This window comes from Rhinolophus ferrumequinum, chromosome 18, assembly GCF_004115265.2.
Source record: "Rhinolophus ferrumequinum isolate MPI-CBG mRhiFer1 chromosome 18, mRhiFer1_v1.p, whole genome shotgun sequence".
NCBI lineage: Eukaryota > Metazoa > Chordata > Mammalia > Chiroptera > Rhinolophidae > Rhinolophus > Rhinolophus ferrumequinum.
In genome coordinates this window covers 17,846,941-17,870,058 of record NC_046301.1, presented here as the reverse complement: position 1 = coordinate 17,870,058, position 23,118 = coordinate 17,846,941, and the positions used below count along the sequence as shown (strand labels likewise).

Here is a 23,118-nt window from a genome sequence, read left to right as displayed (position 1 = left end):
TAAAGGGGTAAAGTAGACAACTTCCCACTAGTAGAAAAAGAAACACACTGGGGTTCAATTCCAGTTTAAATTAATTTATGAAGATTGTGACCCTCATTAATTAAAGAGTACAGAAGAAATTATTACTTAAGACCTTGATGTATAAGTATAGCAGTTTCCTATATCAAATTAAATTTAGTCTATGATCAAATATAATGATATATATATATATACACACACACTCATAGTACCTTTATCGAATTCTCTAGAACACTCACAGTAGCTTATGTAGTACTGATAGAAATAAAGATGGAAATGTACAAACTAGAGTGCAGATAAAACTATCATTTATAGCTTACTAAGTGATACCCTCTGTGGGTTAAATAGCTTATATTATTCAAGTTTGAATTTTGATTTTTGAAAACAGAACTGTGCTTTGGTATTCAAACCTTCATAAAATTTTAATTTTTCAAAATAAGGACTAAAAGGTAGAGAACATCAAACAAGTGGGAGAAAAAGACTTCTGATGTATAACATAACTGTTACATCGATAACCAGTGGTTTTCAACCCAGGCCTGGCCAAAACTCAGCTTCTTGGACGTCATTAGGGGTATTAAAAGGGTTTGATTCAAATTTTGTTATAAGTACATATTTAAAAAAACTTAATAAAAATGCACATTCTAATTTGTTACATGCCTTGGTTTTACCATACTGGAGACTGCTTATGTATTAACTTCCACAACCAGGATAAGTTATTTTTGTATAAACCTTGGAATACAACTTTGGCTATCTCTAATTAGTAAAAAGCTCCTGAGATGTGTGTTTAAAATCTGTTATTGTTTGCACTTACTTATGTTTGTGTGAATCAAAATTTTCTTAATAATATACAAATGAAACAAGGTATAAAAATAAATTGGCTGCTGAAGTTTTTCACCAACTATCAACAACCCCAATTTTATATTTGTGTTATTCAGAGATCTTATTCTTAGTAATGGACTAAAATAAATAAATATAAATGTGAACTGAAAATAGATTTATACTGATAAAATGAACTTTTCAGGCTTTATGTATTGGAGTTACACAAAATTTTATTTAAAAAAGATCCTAGTGCTAAAAAATGTTTGGAAAATACTGGTCTATAAGAAACTGTCTTTTATTTTAATTTGTTAATACAACATTAAAGGTGATTTCATTGTGTGAAACAAGCTACTTAGTATTAGGTTGGTGCAAAAGTAATTGCAGTTTTTGCCTTTATTTTTAACCTTTTAAACCACAATTACTTTTGCACCTAATGCATTTCAATTCTCAAATTACTTTGTACAACGGGAACATTTCTACAAATTACAGTGCTGCGGAACTTAAAAAAATGGTGAGTAACTTGTAGTAAAGAAGAAATTACACTTAAAGTTTCACTCTTCTGATAGTCAGCTTTAAACAAGATTTCCATTTTTGAATTAATAAAACATTCAGTGTTGTGTTCTAAATCTCAAAATATGTTCATCCTCCACATAACACAATTTAGTATTGTCACACATCAACTGTGTTGTGTGTTTTAAATGTTTAGGCACAGTTCAATGATTTTAGATTTTATTTTGTGGTTTCATTATAAAACAGCTTGCGCACGCCAAACTCAAACAATCTTTTTTATTTAAAAATTCACCTCAAAATTCACGTCTGGGTTTTAGTTTTTGTTTAAAAAGAAGCAAACATTTAAAAGCATCAACTGTTACTAATCTACAATTCGTCTTGTTATGAACATTTTTAGTTTGTGGACTGGGGAAATATACCCATTACATTGATTAGGCACAGTACTGTAGGCAGGAGGCCAGAAATCGGCACATCTGTGTAACTCAGGCAACAGAGGTCTGAATAGAAGGAGTTATGCCTCAGCTATGGGCATTCCTATCTCTATGCCCCCCTCCAAAAACTGTTAGTAGGTCTCAATTCAATACATAGAAGATTGCATGTCACTTAGTTAAAAACAAACAAACAAACAAACAAACTATATCTGTTTTCTAAATTACGTAGCAAAGCCAAGACAGATCAGTATAATTGTAGCCTCAGTATAATTTGTCGTCTTGATATCCGTGTCACAGGACCATGTTATAAGTGAAGCAGAATGATACGATTCCTCTGGTGGTTTCAGAAATTTGGTTGGAAGAGGCCCGTGACTATAACATTTCACATTATATCGAGGCTCCAATATTTCTTGAATTGGGGCAGTGAGTATAAATCACAGTACAAAATCCTTAATTCTTTTACTGGAAAAGCCAACAGGTGCTACACGTGAGAATCCCTTATATAACATCTATGTGTTTTTTAAAAAAATGCAGATATAAAATGTTAATTGCATAGGGATTTAAATATAAGGCCAAGAAGAATATTAAGTAAAGTCTAAAAAAATCATAGAAAGGGCACTATGGCGTCAAAGGACAGAATTGTTCTCAGAGCAATAAATCTGAGTTACAGTCTAATGAAAAATCACAGTATGTTGCTGTAACTAACAGTGAATGTCAACTGTGTCATTAATTCCACATTGGAAACCAAATATTAGGACTAGCAAGAACACAACTAAAGCTCAGTCTAAACCTGATCAGTGTATTAGCACATCAGTGCCTGGTACGTACCTGATTAGTTATATAAACTACGTTTTACAAATAATGTAAAGTGTAATACATGTTAACAAGTCTGAGAGCACATCATCACCTCATGCCATCTGTGATTTGCAGGCTTACTTGATAGTATAATTATTCAGTCTTTCCAAGGTGCAAGATCCTACCCTGCAGAATCTTTACTCAATGAACCAAGAACACTGTAATTAACAAAATACAATAAAGTTCCACCACTGAGAACTCACTGTGCACGAGTCAGAGAACTATGTCCTAATACCTAGAATATTATCCTTAGCATCCTGGAAGGCAATGAATGATTGATTCCAACTGTACTCTGTGGTTTTAAACGATTACCACCTGAAGTTTCACATCGAAAGGTAAATTGTGAATCTACTTTTCATCTTAACATCAGACTGCAGTTTAAAGAGTAATTTCCAAATCTAAAAGTAGCTTAGTTAACTTAGTATTGTTATAGAGAGTAGTGTGAGGAGAAACAAGAACTCCCAAAGGAATTGTGTTAAGGTACATTTGGGAATACCCCAATGTTTTAAATGAAAAAGTGCATAAATACAGTAATACTACAAGTGTGTTAACTACAGAACAAATGTTTCTCTGGGAGCTAAACAACAGCATTTCCCCACATTATTTACACGTTATGAATTGTTCAGATACCACAAAGCACCGTTGACAGTCTAAACTGCTTGACTATGTCTGAAAGGTCCTTTGACTTCAACTCTACTCAGTTAAGGATCTACCCTAGAGTAGAAGTGTCAAGTCATCTTCAGTCAAACAGGACTTATCTTTACAATTCAGTTCTCTTTTGTTCAGACACAGCAGAGCGTTATTTTCATTTCACACTCTTGGTTGGTGTTTCGGATTCTGTGGACTGTCTCCCATCTGTCCAGGCTTCTCGGGTACTCTTTAGAGCCAGGGTCTTCTGTTGGTCAACCACAACATAATCCACTCTCTCATCTGCTACACTGCTTCCTGAGCCACTGCTCTTTTGCTGAAAAAAAGCAAATAAAAAAACCGCCCATAAAGTTCCACATATAAAGGAATGCTTCTGAGTGAAATTCAGTCTTAAAACACAGACACATTCGCACTATGAATAACTCTTGAAATTCGTTTGGGTCACAAAAAAATAACATTACCTCAATTTAACAATGTCGTCTCCTAACTGCACACTGTTTTTTCTTAAATGTAAAATTATTATATATCAGAGTTCAAACTAATGCTCCCCATCACAGAGGAAATTATTACAAAGTAGTGAGAGCGGACACCTGGTTCATTTTAAGATACACAACTTGCTTCTCCCTTTAGCCTTTAGCTTAAATTAAGCTTAATCTTTTCAAGTCCTGAGAACACATATCAGTGCTTACTTTCAGAGTTAAGAAATGTTTCTTGAAAAGTACTATTTCAATAATGGCAAGTCACAAAGGCTGACGGCCCCTCTTACTCCTGAACTACCACTAGATACTATCTAACTTAAAACAAATATAATTATTAATGCATTGCTGGGCTCACTAAAAAGTAGGGGAAATCCCCAAGGAAAGGGAAACAGAGGGAACAGAGAGCTGCTAAATGGTCAAGGCAGTGCTGTGTTTAACGTGAATGTCAATCTCAGCAATGCACTCAGGAGGCCCTGGTGGGAGGACATGCTGAACCCGACCCTGTCCTGTTATGCTAGGGGCCCCAGAAGGGAACTGAGGTGGTTCTCGGGTGGTAGCACCACCTGCTTTCTAGCAGAAGCAAATGCAAATGCTGCCTGAAGAAAATTTAGGTCTGCAAGATTCCCATAGATAGCCTCAGCAAAATGAATTCTCAATAAAAGTGCATAAACCACACAAGAAAGCAAGCCATCAAGAGTGTGAGTTAGCAAAACAATAAGCCCAGATTCAGACCTCTAAGGACTTCAGATATTGAAATCATTACATAAACTGTATAAAATATATATGCAAAAATATATGTATATGTTTAAAGGAATCAAAAAATAAAACTAAAAGGAACAAAATAAGGAATAAGAAGCTATTCAAATCAGCTAAGCATATTTGAAAACACAAACAAAAAAACCCCAGGCAGAAATTCATTTTAGAAATAAAAAATAATGAAATTAAAAATTATACAAATGGGTTAAACAGAAGAGTTGAGAATTAGTGAATTTGGTGATAAAGCTGAAGAAATTATCCAAATAAGCACAAAGAGACAGTTAAGAGAAAACATGAAAGAGTGGTAAGAGGTACGAAAAATAGAATGAGAAATTCTAACTAATGTTTAATCAGAAACCTCAAAGGAGAGAATAAAAAGAATAGTGGAAAAGTAATATTTAGAGAGATAATGACACTTTTCCAAAATTGATAAAAAATTCGAATCCAGAAATAAAAATAGTACAACTTCCACCAAGCAAGATAAAAAAAAGGAAATCTATAGATATCTAGACACATTGTAGTAAACCTGCAGAATACCAAAGATACAGAAAAGATGATACCACCAGCCAGACAGAAAAGCCAGATTACCTACAAAGGAATTGTAATTAGATTGACAGCATACTTTTCAACAGGAACAATGGAAGCCAGATAGCGAGTAGTATCATCTTATCAATCAAGAATTATGAACTCAAACTCTTCTTTCAAGAATGATGGTAAAATAAAGACATGTCAGTTAAACAAAATTCCAAGAATTTACCACTAACATACCTCCACCAAGGAACTTCTAAAGGATATATTTCGGGAGGAAGAAAAATGCTTAGAGAAAGGTCTAAGATACAAGGAGGAATAATAAAAAAAAATTGGCAATCATGCAGGGAAGTGTAAATAAATATTGTCTATATAATAAGAATACTACTGCTAATAATGTCTAATTTGTGGATTTAACTAGAGGAAAGAAACTAAAATTTTGGACAAAAATAGCACAAAAGACAGAAGGGGAGTAATTTGAGCTAACATTGGAAAGACAGTAAAGATGATAATCAACTTTAGAATTTGTTAAGTAAGCATTGCAATGTAACCACTAAAACAGCACAAACTATATGACTTTGAAAGTATTAGAAAGGAAAAAAAATTAATTTCTTGGTCTCCATAACTTTGTTACTTGTGATTTATGAAATAGCATCAGGCAACAGACTTTAATGAACGTAAACAGACTAATAAAATTCCCCCAAAAGAGATATGATTTTTCAGGGTTAAAATGTGATCTAATGGTATTTATTGAATGAAGTTTCACTTACCTTACGTGGTGGTGTGGATTTCCCAGAATCTAAATCTAGATCGAGGTATTCCACTTGTTTGTCTCCTTTGGGCTTGATCATAGGGCTGCTTCCTCCATCAAGACTGTTACTGCCAAAAAGATTCTGAAAGTATAATACAACAAAATCAACTGCCAAATTATTCACGAGACATATTGCTTATCTCACTTGCCATCTACTAAAGCCTAAATATTTATTGAAAGAGGACATAGCTTGAAGAAATGTCTGCTCAGAAAATTAAATAACCTTTTAGGATTAGGAGAAAATAAGTAATGTTTAAAAAATTGATTAAAACTGCGTTTAGAGCAATCTAAAAGTAGTTTCAAACGTCAAACTAAGTTCAAACTAAGTTCAGAAGTTCAAACTAAGACTGGGACATCAAGCTCCAGTTAGTTGCGATAGCTCAACTTGAACATTATTAAAATGGTATCTGTACTCAATGACATTTTTTAACTACAAGATCCTTATACTCGATGCTTTTAAATTAAATTTTCAAAAAAACTTTTATATTTTACTTAAAGACTCTCCCACTGAAATTAGTTGAGAGTAAGTATGCTAACCAAAGGCCATGAATGACGACTCGATTGACAAATCTATTTTGTTTCAAACATCTGGAATTTTTACCACTTAATTTCCTGTCTTCCCTTCTGTCCTAATAGGAATTGTACAATAGAAGGACTACTCTCTAAAAAAAGGGTAAAGGAAAAAGGAAGAAAGTGAACAGCAATTTTTGTTCAGGTTAAATGGAGTAAGCTGTGATTCAGGGAAAAGACAATTGCTAGAAAAACAGAGTTTATTTATTCCCTCATATGTAAGCAGGGCTGCTGATAGCCCGGTTTTTTGTGAATTAGAAAAAAGGTGCTCCTCCCTCTGGGGTGACACAGCTCTGTGCCAGGGCCCACCTGCTGGTGAGCGGGACATGGTCTGGATTACAAGTACTCACAAATGCAGGATGTGTGCAGTCTACTATACATACATACCACATACTGTATGCAATATGTTTATGCAGTAAACAAACTGCATGACTGAATGTGATGGGCTTATTTATAGGAACAGATTTTTAAACTCAATGTATCAACTACTGCTAATAAAACATTAAAAACTATTGACAATAACATGTGGGGCACAAAAAACGTAAGCAAGTTTTGGTGTTTAATTAATACAAATAGCCATTCCCCTGCTGCCTTTTTTTCTAATTCATGGAAAGACTGATTTTTTTTCTCTGAATGACTCCAAATTTCATTCTCACATAAAAAATCAAGCAGGAGTACATGTATGTGAAAATTTTTTGTATTCAAATGTGACCAATGCAAGAACCCATACCCAGAATTTCCCTAACTGGAAACACCTAGAATTGTTCAAAGTATTGCAAGGCTATTAAAGGAATCCATGAGTTCATATGATATATACATTTCATCTCAATAAGTTGTTCCTAAAGAGAATTTCTCAGAATTGCTAGTTAAACCATTTTCTGTCTAATTATTGCTAGAACTGGAAATTTTTCGTCTTTAAGTACTGGTAAAATTTTTGTCCCTACATGGAAGTCTATTTGTTTTTTATCTAATTGCCACTGGGAACAGCCTGTCTCACTGTTCTAGCCTTTCACCCAGTACTTTCCCAAAACAGTTTAGAAAAACCGTAAGATTCTAGGAGTTATTATGAGTGTTCTGCAAATTAAAAAATAAAATGAAATAAAATAAAAGCAACAGCAGTGACTTTTCTAAAATTCTTTAAAAATCATGTAAAATTATCGAACATATTTTTTGTTGCTGTTATATAACAACATTTGTCTTGCGTAATGGACCATCATTCGCATTTCCAGGAGTCGCATTAAGGTTCACTTTATGAATGCTTGACTTCGGATCTTTGTATAAATGAACAGGAAGTGTTCAGTATAAGGTATTTTCTTGGATTGTTTCAAAAATCAAGTATCTCTTAAAAGAAATAAAACTGGAAAATTTTATCACGTGTAACTAATTTATACCTACTTTATAGATATTGATATTACACTTTGACCCTTTATTAGACTTGTAGACTTTAAGATGCTATTTTTACAAAGCACTTAAAAAAGTTTTCTTTTATCTTTTTCCCTTAAGTATATAAAGAAAGATGTAAAAGTAAATTTTATAGACTGGAAGAGAGAGGAAAGATAAAGACTTTACATACTGAGTCTTCACTGGACAGGTTTGGGTTCATGGGGACATAATTCTCTTCACTGTCGTGAGAGTCACTGCTTGATGTTGTGCTGTGCACAGAGTCCGGTCGGGGTGACATGGGGAACCTAGAGGAGCTAATGACAGAAATAATCGTTCCAAACATAAACCTTGACAAATTCTTCTAAATTCACTTCCAAAATAAAAATGAGAGTTTACATTCTTTCAGGAATAGTCACATAAGTTTACAATCACTTATTATACATATTTACTCTAATACAATTTATTGTACACATTCAAATGCACAACCAATATTTATAGCTATATTGCAAAAGTATATTTTAGGGCATCAAATTGCCTGTATAGAACAAGAAAACAGTATTGCTAGTGATTTGAGGGTTAAGTAGAAAGTCACAGATAGATATAAAAAGAAAGATTTAAGAATTCTTATTAAAAAATTAGCTGTATCTATACATGAAGCATATTCCACATGAAGCATATTATACATGAAGCATAGTATACATATTCCACACAGGTTTGTAACTTCATATATTCATTTCCCTATCACATTTAAATAAATCTTGATTAAATAAGTACCATGTTTTCCAGATCAGTTCTTAGAAATTTCTAGCCTCATGAGCCCTTTACACTTTAAAAAATTATTAGGAACCCCAAGGAACTTTTGTTTACATGGGTTTATCTATTGATATTTGCCATATTATGAATAGTAGAAAAAAATTTTAAACATAGGAGCACACAAATATATTGTATTATCTGTCTCAATGTATCATCAAATATCATGTAGACTCTGAAAAACTCCAGTGTACATTCATGAGAGAAGAAGAGTGGAAAAAGCAAATGGCATTAGTATCTTCATGAAAATAGTTTTGACTTCATGGAACCCCCAACATTGGGGCTCCCCACACCATCCTTTGGGAACCACTGTGATAAATATTTTCCATTATAAAGAACAATCAAGCCACATAGTTTAAACAAAGACTTACTCTCGAGCAAAACTCCTAGTGATGGGAGATCTAACTGGGGCTTGTAGTTCTTCCCATTCTGGTAAAGGTTTTATTTCTAAAGGTGCTGGTTTGGCTGAAATAAAAGAGAGAAAAACAGATTTTAGCATACAGAAATTTGGAAAGCAAAACAAGGTCCTTTCTCCATATCTCTATTGATTAGTTATAGCCCGAGTATACCTAAGACCAGCTCGTTTCACAGAGGAAACGAGGTTCATGGATGTGATGTGATTTGCCCAAGGTTACACAGCTAAAAAATTAGTGGTAGAAGCTAAATCAGATGCTTCATGATTGCTGACTCAAAGTCTTAAAGCTCTATTACAATATGTTGCTTGCTAATTTAAGTAAATATTTTATGAATATAAACTAAGTGAGAATAAAAAAGAGTGATGTGACCCGATTCCTTTACAGTTACTTGATATAGATACTCTTTATTATTTCCTTATTTCATTTTTTACTAATTTTATCTTCAAATACGCAGGTTTAATCTTCTATGTAAAAAATGTTCTGATTCTTTAATATTGAAATATCAGTTATATAACTATACATATAAAATAATATAAAGTATTAAATACAAACTTTACTAAAACCAAAAACCAAAACAAGAATTAATGGTTAAGTCTTCTAAATTAATTCATGCCTAGTCTGGAAACAAATAAAACAAAGCATTAATTATATCTTTCGACTCAAACTCAGATGTGAGAAAAGGCCAGAATTAAACAATTGCCTCAAAGTTTTAGCCTAATTTAACCAACAATATCCTTTTCCAAATTAAATTAAAATAAATACTAATAAGAATATTAGCATTTATTTATAGGTGGTCTTTGCTTATTTACCTCCTTATTGCGGGAGACAACTACTATGCTAGTACATACCACAGAGCTCTCAGCCCTTTTCTTAACTGAAACATTTTTTCAGAAATTAATAAAAATGAGCAAAGAACTAACTATTCTTCAATATTAATTATATTTTAGGAGACTATTTACACATATAGGTGAATGTTTTAGTTACATTTCATTCTGCCACTCTAAAATTACTTTTTCATTTTTCCAGGTTTCCTTCTTCTAGTCTTTGTCCATCGTGTGTACTTTTAATGAATTATGTTGCAATTACCATTGAACTATACAACAGGTGGTCATTTTAAAGGACTATGCAGATTCACTGGGGCTTATTAACGCAGTATTTTTGTCAACTCAAATACAAAACACTCAATGTGAGTTTCTGAAGATTACAGTTCAAGTTAAAGTAATTTTGCTCATCTATACACTTAAAATGGGCATGTACAGAATACTGTGCTTACGGGTAGGATTTCTTTAACTCTTATGTTTCCCTGTTTTGAAACACAACGGCTAATAGCAGTTTAGCTGTCAAATTCTAAGTCATGGCATAAAATAATTAATCTATGGAAATGAGTCCGCATTTCCCCACGACATAACACATACCTTATACTATATAAAAGTAGGAGACAACTGGAATTCACAAGCAGCTTACAAGCTTAAAGAAAACAATGCATTGATGTCTAAAGAGTTAAAGGAATAATGCAGAAGAACACCACATATCACATATCAAATACCACATATCAAATATTTAACATGCTGTTGTTAATGGTATAGCAAGTAGACTTATTGTGGAGTATGGGAAGCATTCACTTTAGAAATAACATGCTGGGAAGCTTTTTTTTTACAATAGTAGTAGTACTTAAGGCTCTTCTTTATTTAAAAAAAAAAAGCATCACAAAATAAATTCCCAAAGTCCCATCCAGCATGCGATGCTAAAGTACATACCCTTTCTTCTTGTAGCAAAGTCACCTATGGTTTGTGAATCAGTTCGCTCTAAACCATGGGGTTTGGGTCTTAAAATTTTAGGACTTTGACCTAATTGGTAAAAAGAAGACTTTCTTAATATAATGTTATTTTTTAATGGAATAATGGATTCTGTAAAATAAAAGAAAAAAAAAAAAGGCAACAGAACCCTGAGCAGAAATGTTACATCTCAAAAGCATAAACAGTTTCTTTGTGGAAACTATTTGAATCTTGCTACATATCATACATGCTCAGTACATTGGAAAGGAGGAAGCTGCATGCAACGTATAATAAGCAAAGTGTTATAAAAAACGGTAGGGTATTAGTGGGATAACCGGCCTTGTTAGTTCTTATCTTTATTTGGAGGATGGAGGAAAAACACGTGCCATGTTAGTTGTTCTTCTAACATGCCTTAGAAAACTGGGTCAAATAAAAAATTTTTTAATCCCTCATTCAGATCTCAAGTACATCTTTTCTTTGAAGTCTGGTGTCTCATAAGAAAGTACCAAGGCGCACCTCCTTCCTTAATATTACTTTCTTAATTTGGTGGAGGTATTTTAACAACCTTAATCTGACTATTCCTTCACTTTCTGACCAAAACACTTCTAGAGAAGAAGGTGGACGCTACAGTGTTCACTCATCCAAGAGCAAAACCAAGACCAACATTTGTTTCCCCTGGATACTCAGGGCTGTCCGGTGACATCATTTTGCAAGGATGAGATGTCTAGATTTTGGAACTACTGATTGCCTAGCTTCCATGTAAATACTGAAAAGCATAAATTCATTTGTCATCATTGTCTTCTCATTTAATCTCTGGCACATACAAATACTGCTGAAAAACCTTACGAAAAATACCGGGTGAACACCCAGAAGTTGGCCTCAGACTTTTTCCTACAGGAAGCCAGCGTACCAACATCATTTGAATTAAGGAATTTCAGCTACTCTATTCTCAGTGGCACCAAATTTTCTTTGTTCTTGCATTTACAAAACTGAGCTGACATCTAGTATTAGATGGCAAAATAAGAATCTGCTGATATCTAGCACTTTATCTCTTGGAATCTAAGTTTCTTAAAATGGGATTATCTCGATTATAAAACATGAAAATTCTCGAATTAATTTTCCAAGTTAGGCAATTAGTACACTGAGTTAATTCAGAAACGAGGAAGGCCTACTTACACACATGAGTGCTAAAATTTGGGGCCATGACCAAACCCTGCATATTGACCTACACGGGGGTCAGTCACCCTGAAGGGCACTCTTCTAAAACAAAGGAGGATGTCAGCTTTTTAAAACTCCCTCAGATAGTGTACTTCCCTTCAAAAAAAGAAGAGGCACAGGGTAGTAAGCTTTACCATAGAAAAGTACATTTATTTTAGAGATGAAAGCACCTCACTGACCAAATCCATCTTTTCATTTTATGAGTGAAATATCCCTGGAGAACGAAAGAAGTGAAGTGACTTGCTCAGGTAATAACATTAATCAGAGACGAAATTAAGGCTTCCTCTAACATTCTACTTGCTGGCGCCATGGGGGATTCTCTACCCCACTGTGCTGTACCTCTCTATCCGTCTGGTAAATTGAGCATCTTAGGAAATCAGTGTTGAGAGTTCAGTTTTGAACTCCTCAGTTTAAGATCTTACATCTACCTTAATGAGTGATGTAATGTTTCATAATTAAAAATTGCTTTTAGAACTACTTTTGGTTTGTTGATGCTGATTCAGTCTGCCCTCTGTCCTCTTCCTTTTCTAAAAGACCCACTTTCATTAGCTCTCAGCTTCTGCCTGCTTTTTCACTGTAGTTACCTACCAGTGGTCACTCTACATTTCTCAACTTTTCATCCTTGGTATCGTTTCTATATTTATGGTTAAATAACCAAGGTCATGTGACTGCTAAACCTACCTCGTTATAATCTAGTTCCATACTTCAGTTGTCTGACAGGTTACTTCCAATTGTCCTTCTAGCCCTGGACCCTGAACTCATCATCCACCTCTCCCCCCAACCAATGTCATCTCTCAAGTACTTTCAAGGATACTCCTTGGTTTTCTTAATAGAAGAATACGGTATCGAGTGAGATTTTTTAAAGAACATTATAAAATTTACATGTATTTTTCTACTCCATCCAAAACCTAAGGTTGATTTTAGGATAAAAGTCGGAATGAGGAGATGTTGCACTGAATTGTACTGAGTCACTTAGGCATTTTGTTATCTTTATTTTTTCATATCCTTCCAAACTCAATTCAACATTTATGTTCTAGACAGAAATAAAAATCACACCCAAATGATAGCTGAATATTGCAGAAGAGGTGAGAAAGAAAAAAAAAGAAGTCCAAGGTGTAAGTAGCTCGTCTTAGCCTTATCTTCTCTACTGACTGTAGGCAAACACTTGAATGTTTTTCAGATTGTTGAGGAAAAGTGTGAAAATAAAGAGTAAGAAATAAGAATACTAGCGTAAGGGCCAAAATGAACCAACTCTAGAGATACACAAATTCTCATATTCTGAGAGCAAACAGAAGAACTCATTTGAGCCTCAATTTTTAAATCCAAGGAAGTTACAACTTGGCTTTAGCTAGACTAGTTTTCAACAAAGAAAGCAACTTTTTCTTTTTTTCACTTAGCAAACAACACTGAGCCCTGGTGAAATTCCTACCATGCTTTTACCTTTATGGGTTAAAACTATCTCACACAGGACTGTCAGTCTCTGGATCATGTGATCTGTTCTCTAATTTGGAGTACAGTTTGGTACATCTTAATCTCTGGTTCAGATCTTTCCCCAGAGATCCTGATCTACACATCTACAAAACCACCCACATGGGTGTTCTACAGGCGTTCGTTCACACTACATGTTCAAAACGGAATTTATCCTCTTTGACTCACCACAAATCTGCTTTGTTTCCTATATTACAAGTTCCCATAGCAGATCTCTTAGGAGTCATTCTGGATTGCACTTTCTCTCTAATCTCCCTATATCAATTTTACTTTATATTTATAATGACAACATAGTAGCTTGTTTTCATTTGCTCAAGATAATAAAAAAATCTGCAAGTCTCAATGGTCCTTCCTTCTTTCATTAATGTACACTCACCTGGTTTTTCTGGAAGTGATAAACTCACATCGCAGTGGCTAAAGGATCTCCACCCACGCTCCAAGTGCCCTCAAAAGTCCTAAAATCACTGTAAGTCCCCCCATCGAGGGAGTAACTGAGAGCCAGGGAAAGAACTGCGGTCATGCCTAAACCAAGGCTTCAAGAACCCAGGATTTGGAAAACAGGGCAAAGCGCTCTCTGAGGAAAGTGCTGATTTTGTAACATTTTACATTTAAAAATACAATTGTTTTCTACCACATCTTTACATCTTAGAATGAGCTTTTTAGGGGCCAACCTGATTCTATTAATTGCCTGCATAAAAACCATTTAAGGGTGTTCTCAAAATAAAGCCCAGACTCATTAGTGTGGATCATAACGCCCTCAGGGTCAGGTACCTGCAAGGCCCTTGGCACTGGTTCCTCCATTCAGACTTCCCTGCCTCCTTCCCCGTCTCATTCTCTCCCTTCCACCCACGACTCTCAGACGCCCCTTCGCCCCTCTTTCTAAAGGATCTGGGGATATTGTTTATTCTGACTAGAAGATCCTCTGCCATCTTCCCCTTCTCTACCATCATTTAATTGCTATTCACCCACTCAGACTTTCCGCAGGGGAGCTTAGCTAACAGTGCCAAGAGCTCACCTCAACCACAGCCCCTCCCAGGTTAATTATGATAATAATGTGTTTACTTTTCTACCTCCTCCACTAAACGGTGGTGTAGCCACCTTTTCTTCCTTGCGTTTGGAGACCCAAGACCTACCAGAGAGTGTATGCTGTAATTGGTAGGACTGAAATCTGTGCTGATGAACTGCGGTTCTCTTAAAGCTGGTGGTGTTTAATCTGATCAATGGCATAATTTTTTGTTTGTCCTTTAAGAAGAAAAAAAGAGCAACTAAATGTTGTTTCAAAAGTTGGTCATCCCAAATATGGTCAAGGCAGTCACACGAGGTTATTTCCAATAAGCAGATGCAATCTGTTGTTTGAAAAGTCCATATACTATGAAGTATTTTAATAGGTACTGTCTACACACATTCAACTCAAAGTAGAAAACTTATTTTTCATATACGGGTTTAACTTAGCCTAAATTATTTAGTCTTATGATGTTTTACAGATTATGCTACTATTTCCACTAGGCATCTCAGAATTCAAGAAGGAAGGAAAATAATTCACAACATTATTATCCTCTGCTAATTTCAAAAACTCATCAAGGTAGCATACTGAAAAACTTTCACACTTGTTTTAATGGTCTCACTGTATAAATCATATTGGAAGGTCAAGATTATTTAGGAAAAAAAAAACTCGCATGCAAAGGTTATGCTGTAAAAATGCATTCCGTACTGACTTGCTTTAAACTGTTAACACCAAACCAAAAATCTGATTTGAGGTTCAAACTTTAATATTCATTTATTAAAATCTAATTATATTTCCTGGTATCAATCATCCATCTTCCAAACATTATAGTATAAAAGCCATTTTAAGAAAACATGTTCACTTTTAATCACATTCAAAAACTTTAGAAGATCTCTGAAAAATGTTTAGAACAAATATATCCCTGTGCCCAAAAAAGACCCACCGAAGGAAGCGCCTCCCGACTCGTCTTCTGGATGCTTCCTACACCGAAATAAAGACACAGAACTGAAGATACTTTCAACAAACTAATGTACAAAATACCAGAAGAAACCTCGCTCTGCTTTTTAAAAATCAATACAATAACTAAGGGTCAGAACTGCTGCAGAAATCTGTGAATGGATAAAGCCAAACAAAACAAAATGGAAAGACAGCATTTGAGGCTCAAACAGCTACTACATCACGTTAGAAGGAGACTGGATGGGGGTAGGGGGCCCTAGATAAGTCTGGTGGTTAAAGATGGTAGATTTATGTAGTGACTGACGTTAAGAGAAGGTACGATATGTGTCTTATAGAAATATGCCAAACTTTACAAAATTGCTTTTCCATTACAATATGAAAGCTTCAGTGAAAGCAAATCAAAACATAACTTGTACTGTATTTCTAATGACTCATCTGCTTTCCGAATATTTAATACAACACATGTATATTATGTTTTTCTGTCCTATTAATAATATACATAAAACTTGGTTCAAAACAAATACTATCATGACAGAAATAGTACGCATGAAAACATAGCTACCGCAAGCTGGGTGATGGGAAAAGGATACGTGAAAACACATTAAATGTAAGTGTTTAGAATATCTATGTATTTCTGCAGCTTCAATTACTCATAAGTATTCAAAAAACTCATCTACTAACTACAACAGCTGACATCTATAATTGGGGGTATGAACAAGACTAGAATGTCACTCATTTGTTGTAGACCCTTCCAAAGAAGACACTCCAGAAACTGGCTATATTGGATGCTGAACTAGTTACACTGGGCTCTGAAACTAATCAAGCCATATTTGATAGAATTAGGTTTGCTTATAATAAAGTTTAGTTAATAAGAGATACCAGAATATTAGACTGAGTCATGTATCTGATGTCACAAAATTAGAAATTTAAAAGACTCATCTGATGATACGCATAATGAGAGAATTTCATGACCAAATAAGACACTTGTTTTACAGTTTAAGTTTTTAAGGATAAAAACTCTGATCTAAGATTTAAATTTGGGTTTTAAAATGTGTTTTTCTTGAATGGTTATAACTTTCTAAAGTGGTTGACGAAGTTTGTCTTGCCATATTAAATATTCTTTCATGCCTTCTCTCTTATATCATATTTATTAAAAAAGTAAACTAGTACAAAGAAAAGCAAAAACCTTTTTTTCTTATTACTATGATTTTAGTAAACTCTTTACTGTTTTGCTAAACTCATTCTCCTTGATTTTGCCAAAAACTATGTGGGTATTTTATTTATTCTGGGTGCTTTCTCCGTTCATTTTGTATCTAAGAAAAGATACCAAACAAATAATCCAGACAATGACTCAGGACTCTCTCTCAACAGTTCAGTTAATTTTTAAAAGACTGAATATAATCTCCAGAAGCCAAGAAACTCTGTTGTTCTGTTTCATTGTAAAGTCACTTTCAGGTGGTTAGAGAACTAGGGCTATTAATCTCTCATCTACTAGAATATATAGACCTTCACTACACACAGGGAGGCATGATTATATATAATACATATGATATATAATGTATATATCATATATAGTGTATGTCATATTATTATGATATACACATATCATCATATGGGGTCAGACCTAGATGGCACCAGAAGCGTATCATCATGATCTTCAAACTTTTATAACATAAATAGGGAATCTTTTCTGAGTCTGCTTTCTACATAGAATCATTAACTGAAAAATACTGGGGATTTTCAAACAGCCTGAGAGGAGGAAGGAATGGGGAGGAGAGCAGAGCAGCTGGGACTCGGAGCCTGTACGCTTACCCAAAATACACGACCTCCATGTTTATGGGAGACCTCAAGATATAAAACTGCTACATGTAGGGTTAAAAACTGGAGATCTGATGCTAAGTGCACTAATTACAGGGAAATAAAAAAAGAACCAATTTAGCATTAAAATGAATATTTCAATATTTCAAAGGCTTCATGACACTTGCATCTTAATCCTTCAGCAATGCGTGAACTCAGTTATAAATCTATCCATGCCCAAACATACGTTCGCATATTGTATGTAAAGAAGAAAATGACTAATAATGTCTAAATAGATTTAAAGACTAATGAGGACAAAGAGTAACAGACGGAAAAGGTACCAAATGAAAAGCTGGTGATGCTCACAGCCTTTCTGGGATGACCATCCTGATTATGGCCCTGCTGCTGGGGCCGTCTGGTGGCCGGGGATGTCACACATGACTCTCTTTCCAGTTGTTGCACCAAAGGTGGGCACTTGACCCAACAGCAGCCAATCTATGGGCTGGCCAACGATCTATCATGTGGCCTGGTGTGAAAAGACCAATGAGACCAATCAAATTCTCTCTGAGCAACTGAAGTGAGTAAAGAGTGAACAAGGCAATTAATTAACAGATGTGGAGGCTGCACGGGCACGTCAAAGGAGCCACGTAAAAAAGGCCACAGAGGGTCCTGTAGGCCAAAGCTCTGGGAAAGTGGAAGCCATGTGAAGGAGACGATGCAGAGTAGAAGGAAACAAAAAGAATGTGAGAGAGAACAAAGCAGACACAGACTTCCTAGAGGACAGACATGCCGAAAGCAGGACAAAATGACAGTTCCCTAGGAGTGCTTCAGTTCCCAATCGCTTTCTCGTATCCTTACTTAAAAGCAAAATGAAACAAAACTCATTTTCTTAAGATACTCTGAGTGAATCTGTCACTGTTTCCCACAACTGGAACTTAATTAGAATTAATATTAATGATCTAAGCTCAGGTTAATGAGAAATATACACAAACATTACATGCTCTTAAAAAGCTACATACCGCACATGAGACTTTTTCAAACGCACATGAGACTTTTTCAAACGTGCTGAGTACCCTAGAAATTGTGCGACTCATCACATAGCTGATATATTAACTTATTTGGTTGTCAAGATTAAATCACACTGACAGCATGCTGCAAGACACTGGGTTTTAACCACTCAAACCCAGATTTTGTAAAACTTGCATACATATGATCAATTTGGCTGAGAAATTTCTTTTACACCGAGTTCTTAACAAATCATGCCACCTTAGAATTTAACATTACTTATGCAGGCCAGTATGAAAGAACAGACAAGAAGCATTTATTTACACCCCAGCAAAGGAAGAATAATTTTAAAGAATTTGTTACATGGACAGAATTGAAAAATTATACAAGCAACCTCACTGTTCTTAAAGAATTATGTCAGGTGCAGTAAATATCTCAAATCTGCCTCGGTAGTACACACTCTGGAGAAGAGGTTACAACATAGCAGCCAAAGACCATATTTAGGTTGTAGAAGTGTTTGGTTTGGTCTGCAATGTTTGTTTTTTAAAATAATTAAATTAGCTGATGGAACTTAAAAATCAAAAGACAATACCCATAAAACCTGAAATTTCTGGCATTTCTTGGTACATCAGAAGCTTTGCCTGTCGGGTTCACAGTATTTTCACAAATCAGCCCTGGCAGGGAGCAGGTAGTTAGCCCATCTAGACAGGGCAACGGCATTCCCGTTTCTCCTCATTCTCTTCTGTTCTGTGCCAATCCCTGTGAGTATTTTAGTTTGTAACCTCTGCTCTAGAGATAGGAGACTTAAAACTCTCAGCTGGGCATCAACACACGATATAGTAATTATTAATTTATCAACAGCAATACCACTTAAACAAGTTAACTAACACAATATGAAATACTTCAGAAATCTAAAACAGTCCCCATTCTGTTTTGGATTTCATGACAGTTGAAAGGCAGGTCCAAAGTGGAGACCCTGACCCTCTTCCTGTGCTGGGCTCTCCTTACCTTTTCTGTCCGGCTTGAGGTTCCTGTCCACGGGGGGTGGTTCACAGTCTGCAACAGGAACTGGTCTTCTGGGAGGGGTTTTGGGGCTGGACCTGAAGCCCATATGAGCAGGAGGAGGAACTTGCATTCCAAATGAAGAGAAATCAAATGTCCCTGGAGTCATCGGCACATAATTGGCTTCCTGAATTGGTTCCGTAAAACTGCTGGAATGTTTTCGAGGCGGAGAGTTGGGATTCATTGGGACGTAATTTTCATCCAGTTCTTCACTTGATACACTTCCTACTGTCAATACATTTTTGATTTTCTAAAACACACATACATTTCTTTTAATAAACAAAAACTACTGTCAAACAGGAAAACATAATTGTAAGTCACACCTATTCATATGGATCTGAGGGGGCTTTTATTTCATGATCTCATTTAGTCTCAGGGAACTAAGTGTGAGATTTTGACAATGAAATACACTCAATGCCAAGGTCAATTATACTTACAAAGTGGTTATGGAAGCCTTCAAGTGAACTAGATCTATCACTTGGAAATGTTCGTGGAATATCATAGCAGTCTTGAGAACTAGCATCTAAAATAAAGAACAAACTATCAACATTTCTTCCCATCTTTGCCATTTCTCAGGGTAATCAGGAAGGACCTATTCTCTCTGCCTCTCTTTAAACACACACACATGCAGTTACGTACGCACACACAGATTTTAAAAAGGATGCTCACAGAATAATATCCTGAACTGGCACATTACACCACTAGAAAATGCAGATACTCGCTCCTAGACTAACCAGTATCAATATATGATTACGACAATGAATGAATGTCTAAGCCTGAGATGAGACAGGGTATCTGAAAATGGAGGAAAGATATACGTCTATTTTCTTGTTTTTTGCACCACCTTGGGCCACCTTGGGCCTAACTTATAATTCACTAACTCATTACCAGATTATATAAACACTGCAAGAAAGGAGTTACAAATTGATATTGAATGGCTAATTAATTAATGCTATCAGGATATCCATAATGCACTAAGTCTTTATGTTCTTTAAGACAGCTGGAAAATCCTACCACAATACACAGAAAAGCTAGGGTATGTGCATTTTACACTTTGGTTTTCTATTTTTAGGACTTTCAGAATCTCAGAGTATAACCCAGACGCAATTTTTCTCCTCTCAAGGTCTGTAACTTTTGTCAGGCTCTAGGAGATGGTGTAGGAATAAGTGAAGTGGCTAGGAACAAGGGGAGAGAAGATACAGAGCTTTAAAAGTAAATAACACCAAACAAACCAAAAGAATGGCTTGATTGGAAGTGACTGTCACCCGTTAGACACAACATACAAGTTGTTTATCTAGGAAGGAAGGAAATGGAGCCCAATAGATGTGACAAAGAAGCTGCCATAATGGCACACAAATACAGGAAAGGGTATGACTCGGAGAGGCTTTGTGGCTGGCCCCTTTCCTGCTTCTCTGACCCATCAGAGTCTACCCACCCAGGATACATAGAAAATGGGAGAGAGGGGTGCACACCTCCTGAGGCAGCACAGGATTACTAAGGCCATATCGTGTTTCCCAGAAAATAAGACCTAGCTGGACCATCAGCTCTAATGTGTCTTTGGAGCAAAAATTAATATAAGGCCCGGTCTTATTTTACTATAAGACCGGGTCTTCAACATAACATAACACAACACAACACAACACAACATAACACCAGGTCTTACATAAGACCGGGACTTATATTAATTTTTGCTCCAAAAGACGCTTTAGAGCTGATGGTCCGGCTAGGTGTTATTTTTGGGGAAACACGGTACTTCCTCAGGGATGAAAACCTCCAATTCTTTCTCCCTTCCAGCAGAACACGCATATAGGCACACAGATATCGCATGCACAAACACCCTGCCAGGAATCTACTGAGACTATGACATCTTTGCTACATGAGTGGGTAACTGCAGGGCTGAAGAAACAAAGGACAATCATTTAACATCATCCTCTGCTTAAAAGAACAAATATTCAGAAAGAGAGATTTTCTATCATGAACCTCTAATAGAGTAGAAGCCAACTAGAGCTGACCTTTCCGCAGTTTGTTTAAATCCACAGTGGAAATGGTATTGCTGCGTGACGGCGGCATTCCTGCGGTGGGGATACAGTAACTGCTGTCAGTGTCTGAGGCCGTGCGTGTGATGTTACATGTTTCCACAGGAGATCGGTCATGAGGCGGGTGTGGTTTCGGTGGCCGTGGTGGCGGAATATCTGGAATAGTGTCTAGCTTTGATGTCTGTCCCAAGGTTCCTTCTGGAAATGTTCGTGGAATCTGGTAAGTATTACCAGGTGCTGGAGGAATGTCATAACTAACAGATACATGCCTCATCTGAGTCTCTACACTCGATGTCCCAGACGGGGTATTAAAAACATAGAGTTCTCCATCTGCTTCGGTGCTTGATGGAGACGCCTTTGGTAAAACATCGTGGGAATAACTCCTGGGTAGGTTGTAAAGGCTGGAGTCGACAGAAACAGACGCAGCACGAGACGGTGGAGAGTCATACATCATTTGCTGCTGGAAGAAGCCATTTACTCCGTGTTTGCTCTGGGAGGAAGCAGGATTTTTATGAGAAGGGACATTATCATTGCAGTCTGTGTCCGAAGAGGTGGATTTTGTAGAATCCGCATGTGTTCTAAATAAAAATTGTTAATGACAGAAAATAAAAATAGTGAAGACATAAAACTACATTTTAATACACGTATCTATAGTTTAGCAATAAAAATCCATCGTTTTTTCACGAGATTTTTTTTTTTTTTGTGATCCATAAGATTTAAAGCACCAACATTCCTCATTTTTATGATTATACGCCAGACAAGAAAACCGCCACCACAAAACCACCAAAAGCACTCTCCATAATTCCTGTCCTGGACCTACCCACACCCCCAACTCCACCTATTAAATCCACACATAAAACCACAAGCCCTGAAGTACTGGAATTAGAAAGGAACAAAACTTGGAGAAAGGTAAATGATTAAGGCATAGAAGAAACAAGGAAAAGCATTTCCTCTGAAGAGCATGCAAAAACTTCGTGCCAATATGGTTTATCAAGGTGATACACTGTTCTTTAGCTTATCTGGGACAGATTTGTTTTCCGGTAAAACTAAAAGTCTAATGATTACCTGGTATTGAATAAATTCAATGTGATCTACGAGGAAGTGACAACTTGAAAGGTTTTGTGTATCTTCCTTTCTATTATTTTTCTTTAACAAGCATTTAGCCAATATGGTAAAGAGAATCAAAATACAAGCCAGAGAGTTAGCCAATTCTAAACAATACTTAACCTTGAGGAATCTCATTAGAGTATATTTTATGCTTTGGGTACACTCTGTAGTTGGTGGTATCACAAAATTTGGGTGCAAGCCAAAAGGAAGCTAACACTAACAAGCACCCTCACACTTCCTTAATGTTAAACAAGACGCCTTAAATACCTCTTTGTCCAAAGTCCTATAGGAACTTAATAATGAAAAAAATAACTTGTGATAGTTTTTTTAAGGGCTTAACTTCGCTGATTTCTTAGTAACAGCCACAGTACATTGAATTTATTCATTGGAACTCTCCCTCTCTAGAATCAGAGAGCCTATATAGCGATATCCCGATTTTCCTTCTGCAAAAAGGAAAATCGTTGACTGGCTCCTTCACTCTCATTCTCACTGATCCTTTCCCTCAAGGTACTGTTATGCAAATTACTAAAGATAGTCGACTTTTCTCTTACCAACTAGGTGTAATTCAAATCCTACTCTTCCCCCCAGTGGAGCAATTTCCAACACATCTACACATATTCTAAAATGTTCACGCCA

At 35.8% G+C, this 23,118-nt stretch overlaps 1 protein-coding gene across 7 annotated transcripts in view; it reads right to left on the bottom strand.

Annotated features, from left to right (window-relative positions):
* Positions 1 to 250: 250 nt before the first annotated feature.
* Positions 251 to 23,118, bottom strand: part of GAB1 (GRB2 associated binding protein 1) — a 115,203-nt gene continuing 92,335 nt past the window's right edge. For 2 of the 7 annotated variants that reach the window (XM_033134080.1, XM_033134079.1), the window contains exons 5-12: positions 21,352 to 21,953; positions 19,777 to 19,862; positions 19,286 to 19,589; positions 10,792 to 10,881; positions 8,990 to 9,083; positions 7,999 to 8,122; positions 5,815 to 5,937; positions 251 to 3,597 (exon numbers count right to left, since the gene is read on the bottom strand). In XM_033134080.1, the coding sequence (XP_032989971.1) occupies positions 3,439 to 3,597; positions 5,815 to 5,937; positions 7,999 to 8,122; positions 8,990 to 9,083; positions 10,792 to 10,881; positions 19,286 to 19,589; positions 19,777 to 19,862; positions 21,352 to 21,953 (1,582 nt within the window). In that variant the 3' untranslated portion in view covers positions 251 to 3,438. The remainder of the gene's footprint in view (positions 3,598 to 5,814; positions 5,938 to 7,998; positions 8,123 to 8,989; positions 9,084 to 10,791; positions 10,882 to 19,285; positions 19,590 to 19,776; positions 19,863 to 21,351; positions 21,954 to 23,118) is intronic. The other 5 variants (XM_033134078.1, XM_033134084.1, XM_033134081.1 and 2 more) reach the window with 4 other exon arrangements.